A 25,855-nucleotide genomic window follows, 5' to 3' on the forward strand; every position below is an offset into this window, starting at 1 on the left:
AAGATTGAAAAATGAAACAGTTTTGATATTTACATGGTGGAGTAACGACTGGTTCGATCATCTTTGATTGCCTGGAACAGCACTAATCTTTACAGCTATGTACAGCTGTCATTTTGAAAGTCATTGAATTGAATGAGTCTCACACCAGTGACCTGTCAACCAACAATTAACAATAAGTTAATCGGAGATTGTCTGTATTTTTTTCAAGGCACACACAGTCATTTTTGTTCAGAGAAGACAGAAAATGAACCACTATCGAAATTCATAAAGAACAGCTCTTGCTGGAGGAACAAAAAGCTCTGACCATCATTTATCCCTGAGCCAGATGGCACTGGCTAAACAGCAAGCGAGGCCTTTTTTCCAAAGCTCAAGATCTGTTTCAGTCACCTATCAAATCACTTACCATTTTAGTTTCACTTCACAGGCACAGGTTAGAATGCAGGCAGATTGAAAAGACAGCAAAGAGATCACAATATTGAGATTTAGTGTGTGTGGCTCTGTCTCCCCCCACTGGCTGACAGCTGCCTCCTCCTCCAGCAGCAGCTGTAATGGAGATATGGAGAAATAAGAGATTGTAACCTGGTTTGACTTGGATGGGAATGAAAATTTCTATCAGAAAGACAAAATATCCCATATAGGTTACCCAGGGGAACAAAAGTTTTTGTGGGTTTTTTTTTTTTTTTAATCTTATCATCAGTTTCAGTCTCATCAGATGATCTGTTAACTTCTTGGCATTTCAATAGAGACCAATGATTTGCCTTTACTGAGTCAGTAAAATTATTTTCTATGAAACTTTGATACTATTTAATTTAAAATGTTTAGGTTGATTCCTTTTTTTTATTCACTATTTATGACAGAGGGTGTTTGCTTTTGACTCTTGACGTATTTATTTTAATTACATATTATAATTAGATTTTTTTGACCCGTACTTACCTTTACTGTAGAGTTTAATTGCACATTTGGGGCCTGCTTTAAAATTGATTAATAGTTTATAAACGTTTTAGTTCAGCTCAGCAAAAAACAAACAAACAAACAAACAAGCAAAAGAATGTTTTCTATAAATATGTCATATAACAATAATATTTGTGATATCCAGGAAGAAAATGACAAAGTGAATGTGAACCAATGTTTTCTGGGAGGAAACAACAAATGTAACATGTTATGGACAAATTTTCCAATTATTTCTATTGTTCATTCATTCATGTGTGAATTCAATTGTCATTTCTGGCCTGTGGACAACGCTGATTCTTAATCTATCAACATTTAATTTGAATGATTTCTTTATTTTTGTTAGATGATCTGGGTAAACATTAACCTTCCTCAGAGGGCTTACAGGTGCCTCTGCTGTGTTTAAAATTCTTGGGTGTTTACAGCAGCTGAGCTGAACATCGAGAATGTTTTAATCAATATGACGATCCGTGTAAAAGTTAAAGGTAAAATGTAATTTTGGTTATTTATCTCCCACTTCCTGAAATGTTTTCTGTGCACCAAAAATCTTCTTTAGCATTAAGGACTCATTAGATTAGTCTTAACGAGCTTTTTAAGAGTGAGTCGAGCCTTTATTTTTCAATGTGTAAAGATTATATATCTAAATCTAAATATGTATGTGTTGTGGTTTATATCATGAGAATAGAAGAGATAAAGAATGGATGGAGAGTGAACAGACTGGGGATGAGACCCCCCCCACAACCCCAACTAAAACACAATAACCGAAGCTGAGAGGAATGTCATGCCTTAATGAGATTTTATGGCAGAAAACTCTCTTCCTCATAAGACACTGGCTGGATTTAAAAGGTGCTTTGCCTGAAATTTCTTTTAAGAGGCACAACAGCAACAGTGAACTTCCCTTTTGAACTGATCCACCAGCACAAAACATTACTCATTCTTGCCTGTTTAAAAAAAACAATGACTAATGTTAAACCTTAATTTTCCTGACACTTTTTAAAATGAAAACTATGGGGGATGACAAAGAAAAAGAATATGTGGTTGGAGTATAGCAAACAGAAACACCCATGATTTATTACCTGTGTGTGTGTGTGTGTGTGTGAGCACAAACTGCAATGAGACATCTTCCATATACTCTTAATTATTGTGAAAAAAATGCAATAGTCATCAAAATATGTAGTGCATATTCACAGTAGTCAGAAACTTCACATGTGAAATGGAAAATCGATGATTAGTGACCTAAAAAAACATTACAGATCAAATCCATTCAGACAGACATGACAAATGTACCACTACGTCCACGCAATCTCTGCTGCTCAGTCGCACAAACAGGTCCTGTGTAAAATATAAGCACACTGATTACATACATGAAAATCTAGAGTGATAACTGTGTCACTCATCCTTTGTACTTCGAGTGTTGATGGTGTTAGCAGCTGTCAGGAGTGAGGAGAACAGAGAGTCCGGTCTTTGCTTCAGCACATCTGGACTGTCCAACTCTGCTGCCTGTCAGGTCCAACACATACTTTCAGATTGGGTTCAGGATTACACAAAGCTCATCTTTGTGTAGTCATTTTGTGTTTGTGTTTTACCTTTCCGTTGTTCATGACCAGAATACGATCTGCATGCATCACAGTGTTAATGCGATGGGCAATGGTGAGAACGGTGCAGTTGTTGAAGGACTCCTTGATGGTGTTTTGGATCAGAGCATCAGTCTCTGCATCAATGGAGGCTGTTGCCTCGTCTAACAGGATGATCTTTTGGACAACAGGAGGGATGGTTAATGTTGATAAAGGGACTGCTTTATAAAAAGGACAGTTATGACAGAGGATTATCAACGGCAGAGATTAGCTGTCGGTCCACACATTGGTATGTGGAAGTGAACTGGGAATAAATATGAATATAAAATATGTAGTTACAAACATACATACAAATAAAGATACAGCAGAGTCAGTAATCATACAGGACAAAGACACTGGTGTTGCTACGGTAACATATGAAAATGTACTGTTTAGTGTTCAGTAACACTAAAACTGCAAAACCAACAAGGACAAACCTTGGAGTTACGGAGCAGTGCTCTGGCCATACACATCAGCTGTCTCTGTCCAACAGAGAAGTTCTCTCCATTCTCCAGTACGTGGGCCTGCAGCTTCCCCTCCAGTTTGGAGATCTGATGAAACACGACAACAATCACAACATCATGTTTACCACTGCAACAACAACTTCGACTAGACTGGCCAGACTGTCATCAAACAAACCATTAAGATAAAGCTTAGTTGTTTCTCCGGGGTAAATGTGTAACTGTGTTCTCTGAGTTAATGAAATGATCAACACTGCTGCCACGCCTTTGACTAGATGATTTAGCACGCACTGGGTTACAGCTGTAAATACACTGTGATCTGCAGTGTGCTGGCATCATACCGAGTCCTTCATGTAGGTCCTCTCCAGTGCTTCCCAGATCTCCTCATCAGTGTAGTTGTTAAAGGGATCTAGGTTGTATCTGCAGGCAAAGATGTGCATTACCACAATTCGTTAGTCAGTGACAGGGCCAGTGGGGCTCTTTATAAACAGGAAGCTCTACAGAGTGCGGATTAGAAAGTGTTACCTGACTGTGCCAATGAATAACACAGGATCCTGGGGGATGATGGACAGCTTGCTGCGCAGATCCTGCAGACCAATGGCCATAATGTCCACTCCATCTATCAGGATGATTCCTGCAGCTGGCTCCACCAGCCTGAACAGAGCCACTCCTAAGGACGACTTACCTACAGACACAAAGCACAGGGTCATTGTTCAAAGAAGTCTGACGAAGCACTGTACAGTTGAGCATTTACAAAATTACAGAGTATATAAACCTAAATATGCTGCTGTCTCAGAGACAAATCATGATCAGTTCAGACTCTGTTGAGTTAATAAGACAGGAGAATTTACAAACTGCCCATTTAGACAAAACTTCAGCTGCTGTAGTCAAGTCTTACCAGAACCTGTTCTTCCCACAATCCCCAGCTTCTCTTCAGCTTGGATGAAGAAATTGAGGTCATTCAGGACGATGGGCATGTTCTCTCTGTACCTCATCTTATAGTCCTGGAATGTGATTGCTCCGCTCTTTGGCCAGTCCTCTGGGATTTGAGCTTCCTTTATGTGTCTGGGGGCTTCAGGCTTGCAAATCTGCATACAGTAAATAACAATTACTTTAATTACAGATCTTTCTTTACCAAATGCATTTTTTGGGATGTTGATAGCCTCAAGTGGAACACGGTAGACTGTTTAAATTCATCAATTCAATCACCATTATTTTATTTATTTATTTTTTTTTGCCTCACCTCAATGTATTCCAGTATCCGCTCCACCGAGCTGAACCTTGCTTCCAGCTCTGTCCACTGCCTAACTACATATTGAAGCATGCCTGTCACCTAGAAAACACACAAACAATGTGTAAATACGTGTTGCACTCATCTTCAAAAACTAAACAATGAGGATATCACTGAAAATGTACCTGTATGGTGTAGGACATGGCCAGGCCTTTTAAGGATGGACTGATGATGTCATTACTGCTCAGCACAACAAACAGCGACACAAACAAGGTCACATTCACAGCCATGAAGTCCAGGAAGAAGGAGAGCCAGCGTGTCCCAGAGTGAAAGAGTAAATAGTGGTTGGAGTTGATGTCATTCAGGGACCTGAACCTGTAATATGACAGTAGATATCTGAGGGGCTGTGAACACATGCATGCATACCAAACACAAGCAAACACGCAAGTGTAACTGAGGAATGCAAAAAGTGGTGTGCATTTTTCGTATAAAGCTCTTGATGACCAGGTTGATCACGTTTTAGAGTCCCATGGAAACACTTCTGTGTGTGTCTGCGATACTTCCAATTTGTTTCCAATAACATTTATAGCACTCAATGCATAGTTAGAAAACCCCACAATTCATCAAACAAATCAAAGGACGTAGGAGCGCTGATATCTTACAACTCTATGTGGCTGTCCTTTATCTTGTAAGCATGAATGGTGCTGAGGCCCTGCAAAGTGGAGGTGGTAAGAGAGATGCATGGAGAGCGACTGATGTTCTCCATCCTCTTCATGTGACGGATGCTCCTCTGGAAGAGACTGTAAAGAAATCACAAATAATATTCCTGAAACAACCCTTTACCTTCACAAGCGCACAGATTGTATCATGTTCAGACTAAAGGTTCTTATCAACTCACAAGAGGATGAAGGTGAACAGAGCTCCCATAACAACCACAGCTACCAGCATGACAGGGAAGACAACTGAGATGATGAGAACCGTGAAAAGAATTATTAGGGCAAACTGCACAAATGTGTCCATGTGGAGGGGAAGCACAGTGTCCAACTCTTCTTGGTCTTTAGCAAAGCGATTGAGGATGCGGCCTGCTGGAGTTGTGTCGAAGAAACTCATGGGACTGTCAATGATCTGAAGAATTAAAAAAAAAAAAAAGCTAAATACAGAGGCTGAACTGTAAGGCGTCATCCTATACACTTGATTATACATTTTTTAATACACATATTTGAATGATGACATTCAATCAAGCACTTAACACATGCTTTAAGTTACAGTACCTTCTTTAACATGGTGTTGTGGAGATTGCAGGAAGAGTTCAAGGTGATGTGAGTGTAAATAAAGCATTTGATGATGGCAAATAATACCATAAAAACCACTGTCAGGCCATAAATTAGTTGGTAGAAGTGCAGGTGTGGGTTTTGTGAGATGTCCCCCGTGTTTGGAGTTGTGCTATTGACAGACTGTGACAAAACAGAGAATGAATGATGTCAGTGAAGACCAGGACCACAGAGAGCCCAATGAACACAAACTATATATGGCACATGAATGAGGAAAGAACACAAAAGAATTAATGAATAAAAAAAATCAGTTATGGGCGGACAACAGCATTGTTGTGTGAGAATTGTATTATAGGGATAGAGGTCAGTAAATAAGTAATGGGGAGCTCTTGGTTCTCACCCCATCACCCTGTGCAAGCCAAAAGCTGAGCCACCAGTTGCTGAAGACTGTGGATCCGATCATCAGCACCATACTCAGGAGGGTGATTAAGGTAACAAAGTAACCTGTAAAGACAAAGCCACACAAAACATGATAAGGCAGGTTGTGCATTTGTGAAGTGTGGAGCATTTGTAGGATTATGGCAGTGCTTGTGTGGGTGTATGCGTTGTATCAGACCTCCAGCTTCCTTGAAGTAACGCATGTAAACTCTACCGGGAACGGCGCCCTCTGTGGAGGACTCCTGACTGACCAGCTGATGTTCTGCACTCACAGTGGCTGAAATGGAAGAGCAGGATTAGAGACAATGATTAAATTAACTTTTATTTGCATCAGCATGCATCATTCAGTAACTGGATTGTGTTAATATTGCACAAATTAATGTGTAAATGTGCACAAGCTTCACTGAAGATCCTGTAATGCAAACTTTTTTTACAATTACAGCAGTGAATGTAACACAACTCCCAACTCAATCTATCTCAAATTTACATAACAACAGAAAGACCATTAATATGTTCAAAAGATTATAATGACATTCTCTAAGATAAGGATTCAAACATCTGGCTGCAGCAAAACAGTGTTTATAGTTGTGCCAAGCAGTCAACCATTCATTCATTCATCCTCAACCGCTTTATCCATTTCCAGCTAATGGGGCTGCTGGAGCCAATCCCAGCTCACATTGGGAGAGGGGCGGTGTACGCCCTGGACAGGTCACCAGTCCATTGCAGGGCCAACACACAAGACAAACAACCACTCACGCTCGCATTCACGCCTATGGACAATTTAGAGTCTCCAGTTAACCTAGACACGCATGTCTCTGGACAGTGGGAGGAAACCCACGCTGACACAAGGAGAACATGCAAACTCCGAACACGGAAAGTTCCCAGGCCGGGAACTGAACCCGCAACCTTCTTATTGCTAACCACTACGTCGCCATGCTGCCCGTGCAAAAATCAAGTCATCTTAAAAAGGAGCAAGACTTGATTAGACTTTAAATGTGGGCATGGCTGCGTGTATTTTTATCCTGGAAAACATTAATGGTGCTGCACATGTTTACTGTAAAAAAAGGGGAGAAAGGGTTTTGTGTGTCTGCAGTGTGAATTGGAACATTTGATTCCAGTGTGAGAATGATTGGTGGTGCAAAGGTTAGCACTGTCACCTCACAGTAAGAAGGTCCTGGGGCCTTTCTTTGTGGAGTTGGCATTTTCTCCCATGGCCTGTCTTCGTTCCCCCCACAGCCCAAAGACATACACCTTTAGGTTAGCTGGTGCCTCTAAATGGCCTGCAGACCTGAGTGAAACAGTGAATGGTAGTATGTGTCTATATGTCGGCCCTGGGTTGGCATCAGAGCCGGGATATATTCTGTCCTCTCCCGTGGTCAGCATGGATCCGCCCCCCCAGGCCTAACCGATGACTTGTGTGGTAGCATACTGGCCGCCAGTATTTGAGACTCCCAGGATGAGCTTGACCTCCATGCGGAGACTGGATACGTTACATCTACATTTTAATTGGTTCATTGGACTTACATTTTTGTTCAGCTGTTGTTCCATCATTGTTTTCATCAGACATGTCGAATGCTGAAAGGAAACACACAAACACTTGTTTATTTTCTCACAGCTACCTCTAAAAATGAAATACCATGTTTCAACTTTACAAGTTTTCATAAACGCATGAGAATGGCCAAATAATAGAATAACATTTTATTGAAACTTAAGGTTGTAGGCTTGTTGCCCTGTCTGGGCAACTGCTAGCTTTGTCCTCATCATCCTTTCCTCTGTCATCCAGTGTCTCAGTGTAACCTGAATGGACTGCTAGCACCACATTTTAGCTGTTCATTGTTAAATATTGGCTCTTTCTAGCTCAAGCCAACATTTGATTTGTGTGTGTGTTTCGGCCTGTGTCTGATGGCACTTTACTCCAAAGTCATCTGTGCCAAGAGTAATGCAACACATGGTTCAATACACAATATTGGTGCCAGGTCTTACTCTCTAAATTGAGAGTAATGAATTTTTTTGAAACCCCTTATTTTCATTTTAAGTTATCTACGATTCAATTCGGCCATTTCAACATTTTCCATCGAAAACGTTTTTTCCTTGTGGGCCTACCTGGGTTTATTGTCCCACTCTGTGTGTGATCTCTTGGGTCCACCTCCTCTGGCTGGGCAGTATCTTGGGTTGATACCTCCTCTTCGTCTTCCTGAGTCTGCAAACAATATAAGCAAAAACCCTGCTAAGCCAATCCACATTTTTGTGATTCCTATAAACCACAAATCTTTCCGTGCCCAAGTCACAATTTAGAAATATCGTATCAGCAATACTGAAAAAAAAAAAAACTAACAAAAAAACAAACATAACTGGCACCACACCCTGAAGCTTTTGTTGTATTGTTCCTTCACAAGTAAAACAATAATGCACTGGGGCCTCACAGTGTTTAGAGGTTTCACAGCTTATGACAACAGCAGCGTACAATACATTAGATTTTTGTAGAGTAGTTTTTGTTACTGTCTTACTTGCTCCATCTGGTAGTTGGTGATGAGCTGAGCATAGCGTCCGTTGGCTTTCATTAGGGCCTGATGGCTTCCAGCCTCCTGGATCTCCCCGTCCTCCATGACCAGGATGTCATCACAGTACTCCAAATACTGGAAAAAAACAAACCTGAAATTATCAGGCACCAGTTGTTCTGTGTGATTTACCTCAGCAGACTGATGAAAGTCCTACTCTGAATTTTTAACTGTAACCTTGTATAAACTTACTAAACTTTTCTCCCTCAGAATATAGCTACTAAATCTACAGAGAAATGGGAATAAAGCAGTGATTTGCCACCTGGAGCTGGTGTGTAACCAGTATAATGGATTTCCCCTGGAGCTCTTTCTTTATGCATTCTTCAAAGATATGTTTCCCCACATGAGCGTCCACGGCAGACAGCGGGTCATCCAGGAGGACGATGTCTTTATTGGAGTAGACTGCTCTGGCCAGGCTGATCCTCTGTTTCTGCCCTCCTGACAGATTGAGCCCCCGTTCTCCAATCTGACAACAGCACAGACAAACCTACTTAAAAACTACTAAGGCCTCAGGGTCTGGACCATGAAATCCACTTTTCAGCTTTATTGATTATGCCTCAGTAAAGCAAGGGGCAAACTGATGGTAAAGACAGGAGCGTGCTCACAACTAGAAACAGTGGACGTGCCAGACAAAAACTGGCTTTTAATTTGTAGTTGATTAATCACAACAATAAATTTGACTTTCTAAACTGACCTAGATTTATGTCGACTACCACTGATGAGTTAAAATCGAAGACAGTGTGCAGCAACACTGTTGAACTGGATGGAGTTAAGTCCTTGTATAACTGAATAGATTTAAGATTGTGAGAAGAAAAAAGAGGGACGCTGCAGCAGAACAAAGGGAAGTGACATAACTGGTCACTTATCCCTGGATACATTCATCTGGTTCTTTCTCCCTGCCACACCTGCCATTCTCCATCAGTCCATGGTACAAGTACATGTTCCTTGACCTTTTTTCCCCTTTTTAACTTGTTTCTCATTTGTGAGTGTTAGTTGTGGTGCTTCAATAAAGGTGAACTAAATTGTCAATTCAGTTGCGTACTGCATTTAAAACTGTAGTAAACTTCTGAGAGACAGCCTGTGTTCATAAGGAACAAGAGTTTGGAGTTTTGGCACAAAATCTGAGTCAACAATGCCCTCCAAATATAACATTTTGTCTATTACATCAAACTGAAACAATATCCCAGGATAGGACGGTAAACACTTGGGACTCACCTCTATCTGTGCAACTTGACTTTAGACTTAACTATAAATTTGATAGATGTTTATTATCTTGTGACAATATAATCCCTATAATGAGGCAAGTTTACAAGCAGGGGTATAATCCATTGTAATTACCATAAAGCAATGTATTTTTTAATTAGTACGGGTATGCTTCGCTGTTAAAGTGTGAATATTATGTACAGAGGGACGTCAGGTGTGCTTATTCCATACATACTTTTAAGAAACATTAAAGTGCATTGCAGTGTGAGACAGAGCTCTTACCTCAGTTTGATCACCATATGGGAGGATTTTCAGGTCATCTTTGAGACTGCACACTTCCACAACTCTGTCGTATCTACGCATGTTTAATACAAGAGAATTATGTGTCTGACAAGCTTTGGTGTATTTTCAAGAAGTAAATTAGTATTTCAGCAGAAATAATAAAACACAATTTGACAACAAAAACGGAAATTTGGATTAACTAAATTAATATTTGAAAAAAAGTTTCCATACAAGAAACATTTATAAAAGAAATTCTAGAAAATTGATTGAAGGGAATTTTATATGTAAGACTAACACTGCATTCATTAACCATTTCATTTTTCTAACTAACTTCACTCAAAATTACTTGATAACTTTTTTCGTCAATTCAACTATTTTTCACATTGTAGTGAATGGCCTCTCGCTGAAAGCTACAGGAGTACAGAAAATCGCATTGAACTTCTGCAGACATGAGTGAGACTCAGACACGCTGTCCTTCAAAAGGAACAATAGGAAGACAAACTTGATCCCTGTTTTCCATGGATGCATATATTATAAGAGGTTGAGGAAAGCAACATTTTCGCTTCCAAAAACCCTTACTGCAGTATTCATTGCACGTGAGGTGATGATTACAGCCTAACTCTCATGACCATGGACTGTATAAACAATGCTAAGGTGACTCATTAAATCCTGTGCAAAGGTCAACAGTCTCCCCTTTGACTTTTTCTCTAGTAGCAGTGAGAGTCCTTCCCAGATTATGGAGATGACCTCTGCTCTAGCTGAAAATCTTTCCAGCTACAAACTAAGAGGGATTCTGTGGTAGTTAAAACTTTCTCAAAGTAAAAAAGTGTTATTACAGTCGTGACAAAACACACCAACAGCACAGATGGTATTCAAGAATATAAAAATACATCCTTTTGTTTCCATTATCATGCTTATCAGCAGTTACCTATAATTATCAGAGACAGTACAGTGACATAGTGGTTAGTGCTGTTCGCACAATAAGAAGGTCACAGGTTCGGTTCCCAGGCTTGCGGCCTTTCTGTGTGGAGGTTGCACGTTCTCCCCATGCTGAATGGGTTTCCTCCGAGTACTCCGGTTTCCTCCCACCATCCAAAGGCATGCATGCTTGGTTTAACTGGTGACTCCAAATTCTCTATAGGTCTGAGTGTGAGTGTGAGTGGTTGTTTCTCTGTCTGTCTGTGTGTGTTGGCACTGAGATGGACTGACAACCTGTCACAGGGTGACCCTGCCTTCGCCCAGAGTGAGCTGGGACTGGCTCCAGCAGCCCCTGCCCACCCAAAAATGGATAAGTGGTAGAAGATGAGTTACTGAGTGATCTATGTGGGTTAGATGAATTACTTGGCCTGGTCAAAAGGTTCCCCCAACAAGATGTTTTCTTTAACGGTCCCATGGAATATCCAGGCCTGCTGGGAAACGTAGGCAAAAGATCCATTAACTGAGAGAGATCCCTGAAGGAGGTGCATCTGAAATAGCAAGATGAGGCAAACAACAATGAGAGAAATTGTCATGTTAGTCAACTTGACTGAACTCTGGTTGAGAGACAATTAACAGGAAATAGAGAATAATTGTCATTTGCATTATAAGGTATCAGAAAATGAACTAGCAGTAAATTAAAAGCTTATGTCAGAGATGGTGAAGATGAAGAAAATGAAAGATGAAGGAAAAACCAACTTGTTCCAAAATGCTGGAAATCAGTGAACTTTTTCCACTCCCCACGTTCCCACAGACTCCGAACAGGCTCCCCTTCAGGAAATAACACAGATTATAAATTTACCTTTCACTTAATCTAGTTAATCTGATTTGATGTATCCTTATCTGTGCTGAAGCATACCTTGGGCAGCGTGAAGGAGATATTTCTCAGTGCTGGCACAGTCTTCTCATCCAGGGACTCGTCTTCCACTTTGTCTCTCCTCTCTCCATTCGCTGTGTCGGACACTGCATCTGACCAGTTCTCTATTTTCGTCCAGGAAAGTGTAGCATTTTTCATCACTATGGCTGAGTCACTGTCGTTCTTATGCTGCACGTACGGCTCTGGATTCTGGATCATCAGGATTCTCTGAAATAGCCACATAATGTATTCAAAAGCTTTTCTGTGTTTGAAAAACTGAGATTTTAACAGCAGATGAGAAATACACCAGCACAGAGAATTGAGACATTAAAACTTCATGGAAAAACTGTCTCAAAAATGTCCCAAGAAAAAATGCCTTTGACGGCTATAAAAACTGAGATATATTTACGTAAAAAAATTGTTTACAAATAAGATATGATGATCAACAGACACTTTAAAGCCAGATTAATTCTGCAAGATGGCATCACATGTTAAATCTTAATACATACTCTAAATTATATTTACATTAAATGAAGAATCATTATTCTGAGGATGATTGAAGGAGCCATTCTCATATCATTATCTGTCTACTATCTGTTTTACTGGCCTACATCATCACTAATAAACCTTTGAATGAGTTAAAATTTAGAGTTTACCCTCAGTCGTTTTATTGACACCGCAGCTTCAGCCACGGCTTTCATTGATAAGGGCAACAGCGCCAGGCAGAACCTCAAGGCATTGAAGATGGCGATGGTGGTGAAAGTCTTGTATGAGTTAAAAAAAAACAAAAAACAAAAAAGCTTAAATGCTATGTGATACCACAAACTAAACTTTGAAATAAACCACAATGCTGTAGTGGTCAGCACTTGTCATCATAACTGGTGAGAAAAATCGTACACACTCAACCATCTAAGTCACAGAGTTGACAGAGGTTGTGATGTGCTCACTTCAGATGTGTTGAGGCTCAGGCCCAGCAGCGTGTGCACTATGAAGGTGAGGACGGTGGCAATCGTCGGGATGATGCTTGTGATGCTGGTGTTAATATTCTGACTATAACTGACCCATCTTAGTTGTTTCTTCTCATTCTTCCTCAGGCCTATTATACACAAAATAGTTAGACACCTTTACTCCTTGCTCCTTGACAGAGGACAACATGCACATGAGGACTGGTTTCAATCCTACAACAGGGTCTGAAACGGCCTTCAAGCTTCATACCTGCGATCTTCTCCTCAAACGATTCTTCCCAGGCGTACATCTTAATGAGTTTGATGCTGGTGAGAATCTCATTCATGGTGCGAACACGGCTGTCTGTTACCACCATGGTTTTCCATCTGAACATGTTAATGAGTTTCACCAATAAAGCCTGGAATCAGAAAAGACCATCAAGGTAAGGGACAGTGAAGGAAGCAAAGGATGCCAAATTTCGATGGGCTAGCGATTTTAATGATGGATGGCAGGAAATATTATCTTATATGTGTTAGACATTGTATTTTCCCTGCTAAGCCTTCCAGTCAGTACTGGTTGGAGCAACAGGAAACTGGACAGTATTTATTAATTCAATTGCAGAAGGTTAATTAAATGCCTAATTGTACATCAGGCAGACTTTAAGTGTGATTGTGGTGAAAAAAAAAGCACAGGTATTCTATTTATCTTATGAAAAGTCTGTCTGCGGATGGACTCTATGGTCACTTTCTACTGTACACACCTGTATGGGAATGAAGATGATGTAGGTACAGACTCCAGTCAGTGCTGTATAGCCCAGAATGAAGCAGGCGTAGATTACGCACACAATAAAGAGCACTGGGGTGGACAGAAAAAAGCTGGCAAATATTACAGCCTCGAATAATTTGTGGCCATCATTGGTCAATACATTAATCATCTGGATGGGACACACACAGAAAGAGCGCAATTGATTATTAATTGACAGGGCAAGAAACTTGAATTATGAACTAAGTCAGAGCAGGTAAATGACTCAGGATATTTGTGAAACATGACAGAGTTATCAGCTTTCACTATGACATGTATAAATACTTATACTTTCCCCTCTTTCTGACACCTGAGAGCAGCACCCATCCAATGCCCTGCTCGCATCAGCGTGTAGTGCTGCGCTGTGCTTCTGTGCTTCGTTTCCCTGGCTCTGTCTGCATTCTGACCTTTTTCCTGTTTACTGCACTTTAGATTCCTCCTTTGTGAATGTCTGTTTTTGTGTTTTTGCCTGTTTGGACTTCCTACCCTGGTTTTGACAGCCTCACCATACGCTAAAAGTCTTTGCTCGTCTTTGTTTGAATAAAACCACTGAACTACATCAGCTCAGCCTCTGTTGAGTTCCTGCTTTGAAAAACAGTCAGTACCTCTCCCATTGAAATGCCTCCAAGTGTCCGCAGAGAGATGACTTTCTGAAAAGCCATTGATGAGAAGGCACCTTTCAGCCTGACAGCTGTGCGCAAGCTCGTTGCCCAGAGCAAGGAGATTAGGAAGGCTTTGAGGAACTCTGTGGTGAACAGTGCAAAGGCCAGACCCACACCATAGGACACTGAGGACTCCCCTGGGTCATCAATGTAGTTCAAGATCTTATTGACCAGAAATGCCTGAAAAGACAAAGACAGACGTTTGTAACACTTCATTGCAGCATCAAACAGTATTATTTTTGATTGAAAGAAGCACAAGTTCAGGGATTTGTTGGCATTACTGTGATTTGGATCAACAGCAAATACAAACGAGAAAATCTTATATTTTAGGAGTTGCAGCGGAGTTCACAATAAAAACTCAAGCACAGCAGCTTTGCTTCCATTCACACACAGCATACATTGAATTATGGGCATTCATACTAATGACAGCAATTTAAATCCTTCCTTTTCAAAGGTTTATTACTGTTCTCAACTGTCACCATGAAACCATGAAATGACACCAAAGAAGACTTTATTTACACAGCATCATGGGATGTGTATTTCAGGAGTGCTCTCTTATCTCATCTGGAAAAAAAAAAATCCAGCTCTCATCTAACCATCATCATCTCCAATTACTTTTTATTACTTTGCAGTATTTAATTGACAGCTATAGTTAGTTGTCACTTATAGTTTAAGCTTTTTCTTCCTAAGTCTAATGTGATCATTCAATAACTGTCTATCAGGATTGAAATATTTCCCGAGTCAACATCTGAGTCAACATAATTAACTGTGATATTTTTATAACACCTTGACTTAAGCTAAATTAATTTTTACAGTGTATTGATTTTTCCTGCACTCAAAATACTTGTTTACTCACCGGGCCAATAAACACTGCCACCATGGCAAGAACACCAACCAGGATGGACATAATTAGTCTGGTTCTTTGAAACCGAAGGATCACACGACCCAAAGAGGCTTTCTCCAGGCCCACCCTTGCCACTTCCTGCTTCCAGAGCCTCTGGAGCCTACGCAACAGACAACCGGGGGGCAGTCATTGAGACGAACGCACCCTCTTTCCAAATGTCCTCCACTAACAAAACAGTGGGAAACAATGAGAAATGAACCAGTGCAAAGAGTGTGAGACCTTTCTACATTGATGGCGGCCCCATCCAAAGGAGACAGGCTGACAGAATCTATGTCCAGCTTATTCCTGAACATAGACCACATTATGGGTGTCATCCAGGAGAATGTTGAAAAGGACAGGAACCCTGCCTTGTCTAGCGGGTGGGACCTGGACACAGAAACATCACCCACATGTAAAATCTGTGTGAGGCACAGCTGAGTGAACTACAGTTAAAAAAAAAAAAAAAGTCACCCAAAGATTAGAGGCAAATTTCAGAGTGGTCATGAATGAGACTGACTGTGAGGAGGACCAGCGGATAGGTTTGAGGGTCTGAAGGCTCTGGTGGTATTTTCTGAACAGGGAATCGGAGTGTATATCACCGTTGCTGAAATCTGAATGTTCTGGACTGGAGAGCTCAGATCCAGTTCTCCATCTCATGTCACCCATGGTCTGAAGAATGAGAAATAAGAAACGAGACAGAGAAACAATGGGAAAAGGGCTCTCAGGAAGGGAAAGCAACATGTGGTCAGGAATGTTATGCTGGAAGTTGCTGTTTCTTCTGTACTTACAAAAGAGACTCTGCGAGCCTCACTCCTCTCCAGAGAATAGCCTGTCTTCATTTTGTCCTGTGCCAATGCAGCAAGCGTTATTTTTATTAGATACAGAGAGCATTTGATCGCTTTTGTCTGAGGCTGCTTCTCTCATGTTATGTAAGTGGTGGCATGACAATATAGTGTGTCAATGAACTACATACACTTCTTTTTACTGTGTCAAAGTTCCTGCAGCTGAATTCATTTCCCTCAATTAGGATGAAATGACCCATGTGACCCTTGTTACTACACAGTAAAATCTTTAAGAGGTGATGAAGTTATATTTTACAACCATCCAAGCAGAATGGGTGGTACAGTTGCAGTACTACATGCTGTAAAGCACAGTGAGGATGTGTGTGGAGATCAGAGGTTGGTTGATATGTTTTTAGTCAACACTGAGAATAAACCAACAAAAAACCAGAGTGGAAACACCAGAGATTGTCAAGAAATCACAGTAACTCAGTTTATCTATCAAAGCTGGAATTGTTACAGAAAACAACCATGTATTGCATTTCAGTCCCTAAAGATGAATTTGGAAACTCGGCTGTGACCTTTATACCTGCATGAGGGGATTTATATGATGCTGGACATCAGACAGACGCACAACGAAGAGAGGCAACAGTGTATTTTGGCCTGAAAACATCTTTGAATTTGAAATTCAATTAGTTTTGGCTACTTTATTAAGTAGATATATATATATTTTTTAGATAGAACTGCATAAAATTGCGCGTAGTGGTCAGTGCTGCTGCCCCGCAATAAGAAGGTTGCAGGTTTGGTTCCCGGTTCTGGGGCCATTCTGTGTGGAGTCTGCACGTTCTCCCCGTGCCTGTGTGGGTTTCCTCCCACAGTCCAAAGACATGCATGCTTGGGTTAATTGGCGACTCAAAAATTGTCCGTATGTCTGAGTGTGAGTGGTTGTTGGTCTCCGTCTGTCTCTGTGTGTTGGCCGTGTGATGGACTGGTGAACTCACCAAATTACAGCTGGGATGAAAATTGCATTTTATGTTACCTATAACTTTTAACTTCATATCGCATCACAGAGAGACATTAAATAATTGACTAATGAATTCAGCACTATATTTGGAGCATAGAAATATTTCAAACATACATACAGAGAAAATATTTTCACAGCTGATATAATAACCATGATTTTCTTCTGCCATTCAATTTCAGCAAATTAATGTGAAAATCATGAAGCAAACAGACATACATCATCTCTGAAAATGTAATTTTCCATTTTTAATTAAAATAATAAATTGAATAGAGTCAGTTTCTAAATCATAAATATTGTGACAACCGAACTTTCCGAATCAGTTTAACGGAACCCAAACACTAAACACAAAAACCACCACAACACACACTGACACACACAAAGAAAGACTTTTGCAGCAACTAAATGATCAACACTGATCAAACTAAAATTAGTGAAAGCGTTGCTGTAAGGAAAGAACACACTACCTCTTGGAGGACAGGTAAAACGCCTGGCAGCTTGGTTTTGGACTGACTCTGTGTCTGACTCTGGAATAATGCTGAACTCACTGGATCAAAGGTTAATTTGCTGGAGGCACTTCCTCCGTGCTGAAGGTGGAGGGACGGCGCAGCAGAGGTGCTGCTTGGACGTAGATTGAACAAGAGTTTGGGGAGGCTGTTTTACATGATATATCTCGATAGGCAACACAGTCTGCGTCTGATTTGGACCTTAAACGGAATTTATGGAGATTTTCTGCCTTGTATATTTCATTTTGGAGACAGTGACATTTGTTTTTCTCTCACTGGGTTTTGAGCAGGTTTCACAGTGTAAGCAGGTTGAAAATCTTTATTTTTATGTTTATAAAAACAATTTTGCCTGAATATAGTATTCATACTGAAGCCTTAGTGCCTGTACTGTCACTTTAAGTGGTAGCAGCTTTTGTACCGTCATTCCTGAGCTTCTCTAGTTGAGAGAAGGTAATGAACTATATTGCTCGTCGCTTTTCAACATTTGTTTCAGGTTTTGGACGATGCAAACTTTGTTTTACGCAGGCTTAAGTGCTAGTTTCAAGGTTTTGGGCAGACAGTTAGTGTGTCAAATGAATATAAGCTTTGCAAACTGATTTTGCAAGCTTTATAGTGGACATGTTTCAAAGTGCTGCAGGGTGTGCAGACCTGTGTGTGTGGAGGAGCCTTGTGTATCTTTCTACTGATTTGCACAGAAAAATCCACCATCATGCCTTCATGAAAAGAGCAACCAGTAGCTGATCGTCCTTCCTTCATCCAACACATCATAGAAACTGGAGGCAATCGCAGACTACAATTTCTTACTTTGCGCACACAAACGTGTGTGCCGTTTATTTGACAACCGGAAAAACAAGAGAGACAAAAATGACGCCGTCCAACAACAAAACCAGCACGGAGCCAGACGTCATGAAACATTTAAAGGGACAATGAACAGCCATACTGACACGGCGTCAGTACGGACTGTAAAACTAGATGCATTAAACCAATTGCCTTCACAACTGAACAAAGAATTATGTGAAGCAAAAACTGCGTGTATAATGAACTATACTGTATCATGACTTAATGTGTATGATCAGTCCAGGTTCACGGGTGTGCAGCCATTGTTGCAGACCAAGTGCGCCCGTGACAATAGCATGATGTAAACACTCAACCAGAAGACCAAGCTCCGGCATTAAGGTTTCTTGTGTAGTGATGAGGTAAATCTGCTTTTCCCGGAGCCAACCCCAGCTCACATCGGGCCAACAGACGGGAGACAAGCTGTGGTGACGCATTAGTGCCAAAACGCACCGGCGCGATAAAACGCACATTCGGACGCATTGTGTTATTTCGCAGCGAGCAAAAACTCAGAGGAAACTGCTCCCCCTGCGGACGATTTAGTCATCAATCAACCAAAGGTGGGAGGAAACCCAACCTGCCGGGCCGCCCGAAGCTGCTGAACTACACACGGCTGTGTGACGGCCCAAAGCCGCCTGCTCATCCAGGCAGGCGTGGCATGTGGAAAAACGACTCCGCCCGGAGTTCACACAACCGAAGTATGAAATGACACGGACTGAAGTAATTGTGCATGTGTGTCATTTCGTATTTCCATATTATTTCGTTGACAAAGGAGGTCAGAGCAAAATGCGGTATCCGCGGCTTCTCCACTTCAACTTACTTTTTTACAAACCAAAATTAGGTCAGCACATTGGGAAACATTTATCATGGGACATAACTGTCCCCACGACATGCTCATCACCTGGCATTGTTTTCCCCAAATACAGCTGGAGCTGGACTGACTGAGCCCCAGCACCAGCTGATTGCTGGATAACAGTAATTTGCTTTATGGGAGCTTCATTTTCGGGGTATCTATTAAATCCGCACAAGTCAAGCCCTGTTGCTCAATTAATGATCAAGATTCACAGCGAAGATACTTATTGTGTCCTGATGAGGACAGCACTGATGTCGAAAAACGCTTTTCTTAATGAAGTTTGTAGTGAGAAATGTAAAGTGGCCACCTGGCCTTTTTTGTGTATGAGTATGGGTTTGTGTGGAGGAGACCTACAGACAGAAGCTCCACCAAACCAAACAAGAAATGAAGTACGTTATTATTTGTACTATAGTGATGTACTCCCCATGCTAAGATTTACCGACAACTCACCTTTGGCCTGTTCATGTCAACCCTGCAAAAAACCGGTTTACTTCGTTTTATACATATGGGTTGCACATGTTTAAGGAAAAGACTTTCCCGTTTAATCAGACCTGCTGACATCTTTCTGTCAACAGGCTGTAAAATAAGGGGCCACTCTGTAGAATAAAAATAATAGCAATGCGTGGCTAAGTGACATGCAGAGACTGTCTAAACAATAACCCACTGAAAATATCCTGAAGTCCCTTTACAAACAGAGCAGGTCCAGACCAAATCTTTACGGAGTTGTTAAAGAAGGTGAGGGGTTGAAAATGATATGATTCATCCAAAAAGTATCAAGGTGGACAAAGACAAGATCTCCCTGATAGATAATATTTAGGGAAGTCTACGTACGTTATTGAAACGGTCCTGATCCTGCCTCAGGGGGCTACATCACCAAAAACGGCTTACAGAGCTCCTGCAGCAGTATTTATTGATGTAAATGTGGGCTTCACTGACTGCCTGCCAGCGTCGCTACCGTGTCTTACCTCATACATTATTTCATTCTGAGATGAAAATGCAATGAAATTTATTCACAATGGTCCATGTTAAAGCAACACCCTGCTCCTGGAGTCTGCATGAAAATGACAACAGTAACTGTCTGGTGGTCAGCGTTTTGTTTTTTCTTATTCAACGCCATAGAGGCTGCTTCATAGTAAAACGTGTTCGTGTAGCTGAGGTTAGAAGAGTAGAGATATCTCTTCTTTCCAAATGTCTGTTTCATCTCTCTGTGTCGTGACAAATTCTGGAAAACAGTCATAACAATCAGCTCACTGCAGCACCACTGGAGCAAAGTATTAAAGCGTAGAGATCATAGTATTGACTTACAGCATGTCAGACAATAGCAGATAAAAAAGAGCAGGCGGCAGAAGAAGCAAACAGTAGATAAAAAAAGATGATATACTTACAGTTCCAAAGTTATGTCTTAAGTCATTCCTTATAAGTGTAATACAGTACTACAAGTCTGAGGGTGTGTGTCTGTATGGATGTCTTTTTAAAAAAGCCAGAGTTTGAGGGCCTCTGGTTCTTGGACAGTTTGGTGCTGGAGGGCACACAAATAAAGCACTCATAGCAGGGGAACAAGTTTTTAGAGTGTCAGTTTTAAAGACACTGCTCAGGCAGCATTTCTGATACAGGTCCTGTGCACAGTCAGGTCCATTACATTGTCGGACGTTGACACAATTTTCAGCATTTCAGCTCTGTACATCAACAAAATGGATTTGAAATGAAACAATGAAGATATGCTTTAATTGCAAATTTTCATCTTAAATTGAAGGTATTTGCACCCAAATCAGGTGAACTGTGTAGCAATTAAAACATATTTTACATCTTTCTAAGGGACCAAAAGCAATTGAACATTTGCCTGCTCAGCGTTTCTGCGGCGAGGTGTGGGTTCCTCTCTCATTATTTAATTAATTGCGGTGCAATTGTAAACTATTTAATTGAAAATAGGAAAATGAACAGCCAAAAGGCTTGTTGTCTCTGCCTCTCTCTTCTATCCATGCTCAGCGCCATTTATTTTAAGTCCTTTGTCCGTTGTTAGGACGTCTAACCCCGGCTTCATAAACTTACTTACTCAACTCGGAGGAGAAAAAATAAGTTATGCATGTTGCCATCGTTTGCTGGACGTTAAATATGTGCAGCAGCCATTTATGTTTATTTTGGAAGCAGTCCAGTCCAGTTTTTGTTCGCAGCATAAATTACTCTGGCGATATAGCCAGCTTAAAAGAGAGCCACCTTTGTTACACGGAAAAGTCTGGCTTTAGGCTCAACATAACTCGCTAAGGCACTAATCTCACTTCGTAGTACACCCCTCTGCACAAAACATATTTTATATGGACACATTAAACAGTCTCAATCTCCAGGGGGTCCGGTCTCTGCTGGTTGTGCTGTGTGCTACCTCATGTTGCTGTCTCTTCTATTCACATTGATGAATAGACTGTCCTGTGCTCCATGTCTACTTCCTCCTCTGCCTCCTGTCATAGATGCAGGTCACACTGAGATGACTTGTTTATGGAGGAAAAAGGGATAGAATTTAATATACCAGTTCATTAAATGTAATATATATATATATATATATATATATATATATATATATATATATATATATATATATATATATATATATATATATATATGAATTTAATTTATCTGTCAAACTCACTCATTGAAATTTGAACCCCCCCAACAAATGGTTTGGCCACCGATCCTTCCCTAAGCCGTGTCCCGCCTGTCCCTGTCATGTCCAGTCAGCATCGGTGATCAGAAAGGAAAAGAAAAGAATCATAAAATAAATATTACATATACAAATATTTTTTAAAAAGATGGTGACGGTGAATTTGGGACGAGAAACGTAGAGCAAGGTAAGAAACAGCGCAGTTAGCTTGTAACTAAGCTAACTGTCCAGCTCTAATGCTAACGTCCATTAGCCTAGCTTGTATTAAAGCTGACACAAAATGTTATCTTTGACAGAAACAGCTGAGTTTGGTAGCTCCATCAGAAAGGAAGACACAGAGAGGAGAGGGCTCCAGCTGCAGTCAGGTCACAGAGAGAGGGACAGGGAGGTTCCTGGGGGGATTTATTTAAGGTGTTGATGTTATTTATGAGGAGTTGGAGTTGTCAGTGATGTCCACAGAAGACATCCAAACTCTGGCTACAAGCTAATGCGTGTTCAGGTAATAATACGGCCACGATGTATAATGAAGAATGAGCCGATCGTTATGGAGAAATAATCCAGGTAGGATGAGGATTATACATTGTGGACATAGTCTTACCTGGAACACACACAGAGGAGTGTGTGTTACAAAAAAATTAGGAACAATGAAAGAGTAAAGTTAGACTAGCGCAAAAGTAAGGTGAGCATCAATAGAAATGTATTTCCTTTAAATGTAGAGAAGTAAAAGTATCCCCCAAAAATAATACTCAAGTAAAGTACAGATACTCAAAAACTGTACTTAAGTACAGTACTCAAGTAACCCTGCTGATTGGCTGGTGATGTTAGTTTGGTTGGAGAAAGCTGCTTTACTCACTCTATTGATAGGGAAACTCAACTGACTGCTCGAACAGGACAATATCACACATCAACAGGTTTGTTTTTTTAATGTTGATCTTGTTTTAATCGCAGTACAACGACACTCGCCTGAGATCCGGTACGGTGCCGGAGTACTTTATGCGTGGTTGGTATCACTTTTGTCTTGTATCTCTGTTTGTACATAGGTGTATAGAGGACTGACACAGTACTCAGGATGGCTCACTTGTCTAATTGCAGTTGACATATGACGCGCATCTAAGTTTCTAGCTTACAACACTGTAGCTGAGAAGCTCAATGCTGTAATTTGTCTGGCTGGTTTTTTTTTTTTTTTTGGCTCATATTTTCCACTTGACCTTTTTCCCAACAGTACGGTGTGTAGATTTGCTACCACGCCACCCATTTTACCCTCTAACCAAGTATTATGTGTATCCATCATCATATAACAGCTATTATGTCTCTGAGCCACTGCACCGCCGTCACTCTGCTGCGTGTTCGTCAGCAGGGATTTGTGGCATATTGCTACAGACGGTTTTCGGCCCTGTGGTTTTAGTTTAACCCAGTATGCAGTTGCATGGAGGAGGTAAGTCACAGAAAGAAACCTGTGTCTTTATTTCTTAGCAATTTCTTTACCTCTGCACAGTCAAAAGCCACAGATTTCAGCTCTGTTTCATACTGGAAAACAATTATTTCACAAGCTGCCTCAGTAAAGAATGGTATATCTCACTGACAGAGGACCCAAATGAGACTCAAGTTTATCAAAATTTATAGCAAATATCAATTTTATTATTTACACAGTAAATTACACCTAAGCCTCAATATAAGACTGATAGTGGACAAGGGGAATAGTAATATTAATAATATTTAAGAAAAGCGTCTATAAACAAGTTACTTTAATTTTTATTTGGTTTGTAATGTAACAATGTAAATAAGGTGTTTTCAATACTGTACCCACAGTAAAATATTTAGCAGATCAACCACTCCATGTCATTTTGATCAATCTACAAGAAGCCAGTTTCATATCTTGTGATAAAAAGTGCTTTGATGATATTGACTTTGAACTTGATCCCCAGTGTTTAGATCTCACAGATGCACTGTGAATGTGCCCGTGGTCTGTCATGTAATATTACCACGGTGACAATGTTAAAGTTGATTCATTATTTGTCCAGCAGGTGGCAAAATTGGTTATGCTCATTAGATCAACAGCCGCTAATAATTTTGTCATTACTTGCTTGGTGTTATCAACAAGACCTTGAGACCAACAAAAAATTACATGGGTCATGAAAATATGATGTCCTAACACCTCAGACTGATTAAAGGTGCATTTGGGCACACTTTCAGTGAATTTACTCTCCACACAGTGGGGTTCAAAAGTCTGATGAGCCTTAACAGTCCTCAGAGATATCAGAAATGTCCCACACTGTAGAGTGGAACAGACGTGGCTTTGTGACAGAATAAGGAATAACATTACATGGTATTTATGTGTGAGGCCAACTCAAGCTGACATACTGTGTATCCACAGCTTAACATGTGGACTGAGAAGCTTGGCTGTCAGGGTTATGACTGTGAAGGTTTTAGCAATAAAAGTCCAGCCCGTGTTTATTCTTTTCATCTGATGAATCTTTCTGATGGTCTGAATCAGATTTAAACACAGACCTTCTCTGGAGCCCAGGGTGTTGATGTGAGGTGAACAGGGGAAGCCCAGAGCTGTGAGGCTGATGCTTCGTGGACAAGATTTTTTCATCTGAAGCCGGAGAAAGCCAGCCAGGAGAGCCACTACCAGAAACTGACCCGCCGTGTAGGTCTGCAGTGGCTCTGGAGTCCAAAAGAGTCTCTTTCATATCCCGGTTTTCTCTGGTTGCCACCTGCCACACCACCTCCAATTCTTCCTCTACTTCCCTGAAGGATCAAAAGAGAAAATGAGGAATGCAGGGGATAAAGTCAGTTGGTCTATTTTGACAAGACAAGTTCTTGAGCAGTCACAAGTAAATAAAAAGTTGTTCCTAAAAAACAATGAATGTTCTGTGAACTGAATCTAACTGGTTGGCAAAGTAAACAAAAGCAGTCCTAGTATGGTGAAGATATGTACGTGTGTGTGTGCAGATGTATGGTAGTAGCAGAGAAGGTGTTTGGAATATCAAGTGATGTACAGTATATCTGTGCTCATACAGTGGACATCTTGAGGTCTCCTCAGATGTTTCCAATAGTCAATGCATTTCTGTCCATTAGGTCTACACGTTCCCTCAAACCAATGTCAGGTTATCAGGTAACTTCTGTGCAAATGTCCTGAGCATTACAATTACACAGAAAACAGCAAGTGGCATTATGGGGCATACTGACTCCAGTAGCTCACCAAGCTCAATTTCAAACTTCTATCAGCAATGCACAAGACAAAAATCATGTTTGGAGTTCATTTTCCACCACCGTTTACTCATCCACATCCAAAGACACCAGACTGCAGGCAATACAATTGCATCAATCATCTCTTTCCTCATTTAGGAAGGAGAGACACTTCAAACTTGGTAAAACAAAAATGGATCTGATTAAAGCTCATTCGTGTCTCGCTCCCCCTCCTTAGCACACTGACACGCACGCACGCACACACATATATCAAGATTTTTTCGATTGCAGTGTCTGATGGCAACAACACTCACCTTTGTGCTAGAAAGCATCATTTAGCTAAAGCACAAGAGTACTTCTCCAACAAATGAACTCAGCAGACACCATTCAGGAGAGAGTGAAGTGTCTCTATATAAAGCAGCAATAACACGGCTCAATCAGGGTGTTAGACTGCTCTTTCATCATATGGAAATAACTGTCAGCGTAGAGTGGTTGTTAAAGCATCTAACTTGGAAGTCCATGTTGTCAAACTCACATAAAGCTATTTCCTTCCTGTTCTAATAGTGATACAAACCCTAATCAGCCTACAACGGACATTTTTGATGACAGATGTGATGACATTTAAGATTTGGCATAAAATAAGCTCTGATGTCTCAAAGTAAATGTGGTCTGGATGCAGTGAGCAGAAAAATCTTTGTTCAGATTTCCTTCCAATTGTACAGAAAAATCTACATCATTAAACAATCTGACTTTCATAATCAGCATGTTGCTGATTAAGCTGCCAAAACATGATATGAAGCGTAACTAAAAGAAACTGCTTACCTAAACCTAAAGAAGAGCTCACCTGGTGAAACCCCACCAGAAGGTAAAAATGCCACATAACCATTTGA

The 25,855-nt window shown here is 40.7% G+C and overlaps 2 protein-coding genes across 4 annotated transcripts in view; both read right to left on the reverse strand.

The window, feature by feature from the left end:
• Positions 1-427: 427 nt before the first annotated feature.
• abcc12 (ATP-binding cassette, sub-family C (CFTR/MRP), member 12) lies at positions 428-15,947 on the reverse strand. Its single transcript, XM_029498540.1, has 31 exons — positions 15,916-15,947; positions 15,645-15,796; positions 15,368-15,514; positions 15,101-15,248; positions 14,188-14,424; positions 13,542-13,715; positions 13,052-13,199; positions 12,784-12,932; positions 12,493-12,600; positions 11,840-12,064; positions 11,680-11,751; positions 11,347-11,471; positions 10,006-10,078; positions 8,783-8,986; positions 8,470-8,598; positions 8,066-8,162; positions 7,487-7,537; positions 6,141-6,239; positions 5,925-6,028; positions 5,525-5,707; positions 5,152-5,378; positions 4,916-5,053; positions 4,439-4,628; positions 4,266-4,355; positions 3,921-4,110; positions 3,548-3,707; positions 3,364-3,442; positions 2,999-3,112; positions 2,535-2,699; positions 2,313-2,448; positions 428-543 (listed from the first exon to the last, which is right to left on the reverse strand). Exons 2-30 carry the CDS (start codon positions 15,791-15,793, stop codon positions 2,338-2,340), a joined length of 4,086 nt encoding a protein of 1,361 aa, XP_029354400.1. The 5' UTR covers positions 15,794-15,796; positions 15,916-15,947; the 3' UTR covers positions 428-543; positions 2,313-2,337.
• Positions 15,948-15,949: 2 nt separating this feature from the next.
• cep89 (centrosomal protein 89) overlaps positions 15,950-25,855 on the reverse strand; it is a 50,430-nt gene continuing 40,524 nt past the window's right edge. The window contains exons 17-18 of one of the 3 annotated variants that reach the window (XM_029497842.1): positions 24,282-24,524; positions 15,950-15,972 (exon numbers count right to left, since the gene is read on the reverse strand). In XM_029497842.1, the coding sequence (XP_029353702.1) occupies positions 15,963-15,972; positions 24,282-24,524 (253 nt within the window). In that variant the 3' untranslated portion in view covers positions 15,950-15,962. Of the gene's footprint in view, positions 15,973-23,428; positions 24,525-25,855 lie in introns of those variants that run through there. The other 2 variants (XM_029497841.1, XM_029497843.1) reach the window with 2 other exon arrangements.

The sequence above is a fragment of the Echeneis naucrates genome, chromosome 3 (assembly GCF_900963305.1).
Source record: "Echeneis naucrates chromosome 3, fEcheNa1.1, whole genome shotgun sequence".
In the NCBI taxonomy this organism is placed as follows: Eukaryota; Metazoa; Chordata; class Actinopteri; order Carangiformes; family Echeneidae; genus Echeneis; species Echeneis naucrates.

Coding starts and splice junctions, on each gene's coding strand:
- abcc12 (XM_029498540.1), bottom strand. CDS start 15,793: ATGGGTGACATGAGATGGAGAACTGGATCTGAGCTCTCCAGTCCAGAA. Junction 12,601..12,783: donor TGAGCCTCAACACATCTGAA/GTGAGCACATCA, acceptor AACTCATACAAG/ACTTTCACCACCATCGCCAT. Junction 2,449..2,534: donor TGGTCATGAACAACGGAAAG/GTAAAACACAAA, acceptor TGGACCTGACAG/GCAGCAGAGTTGGACAGTCC.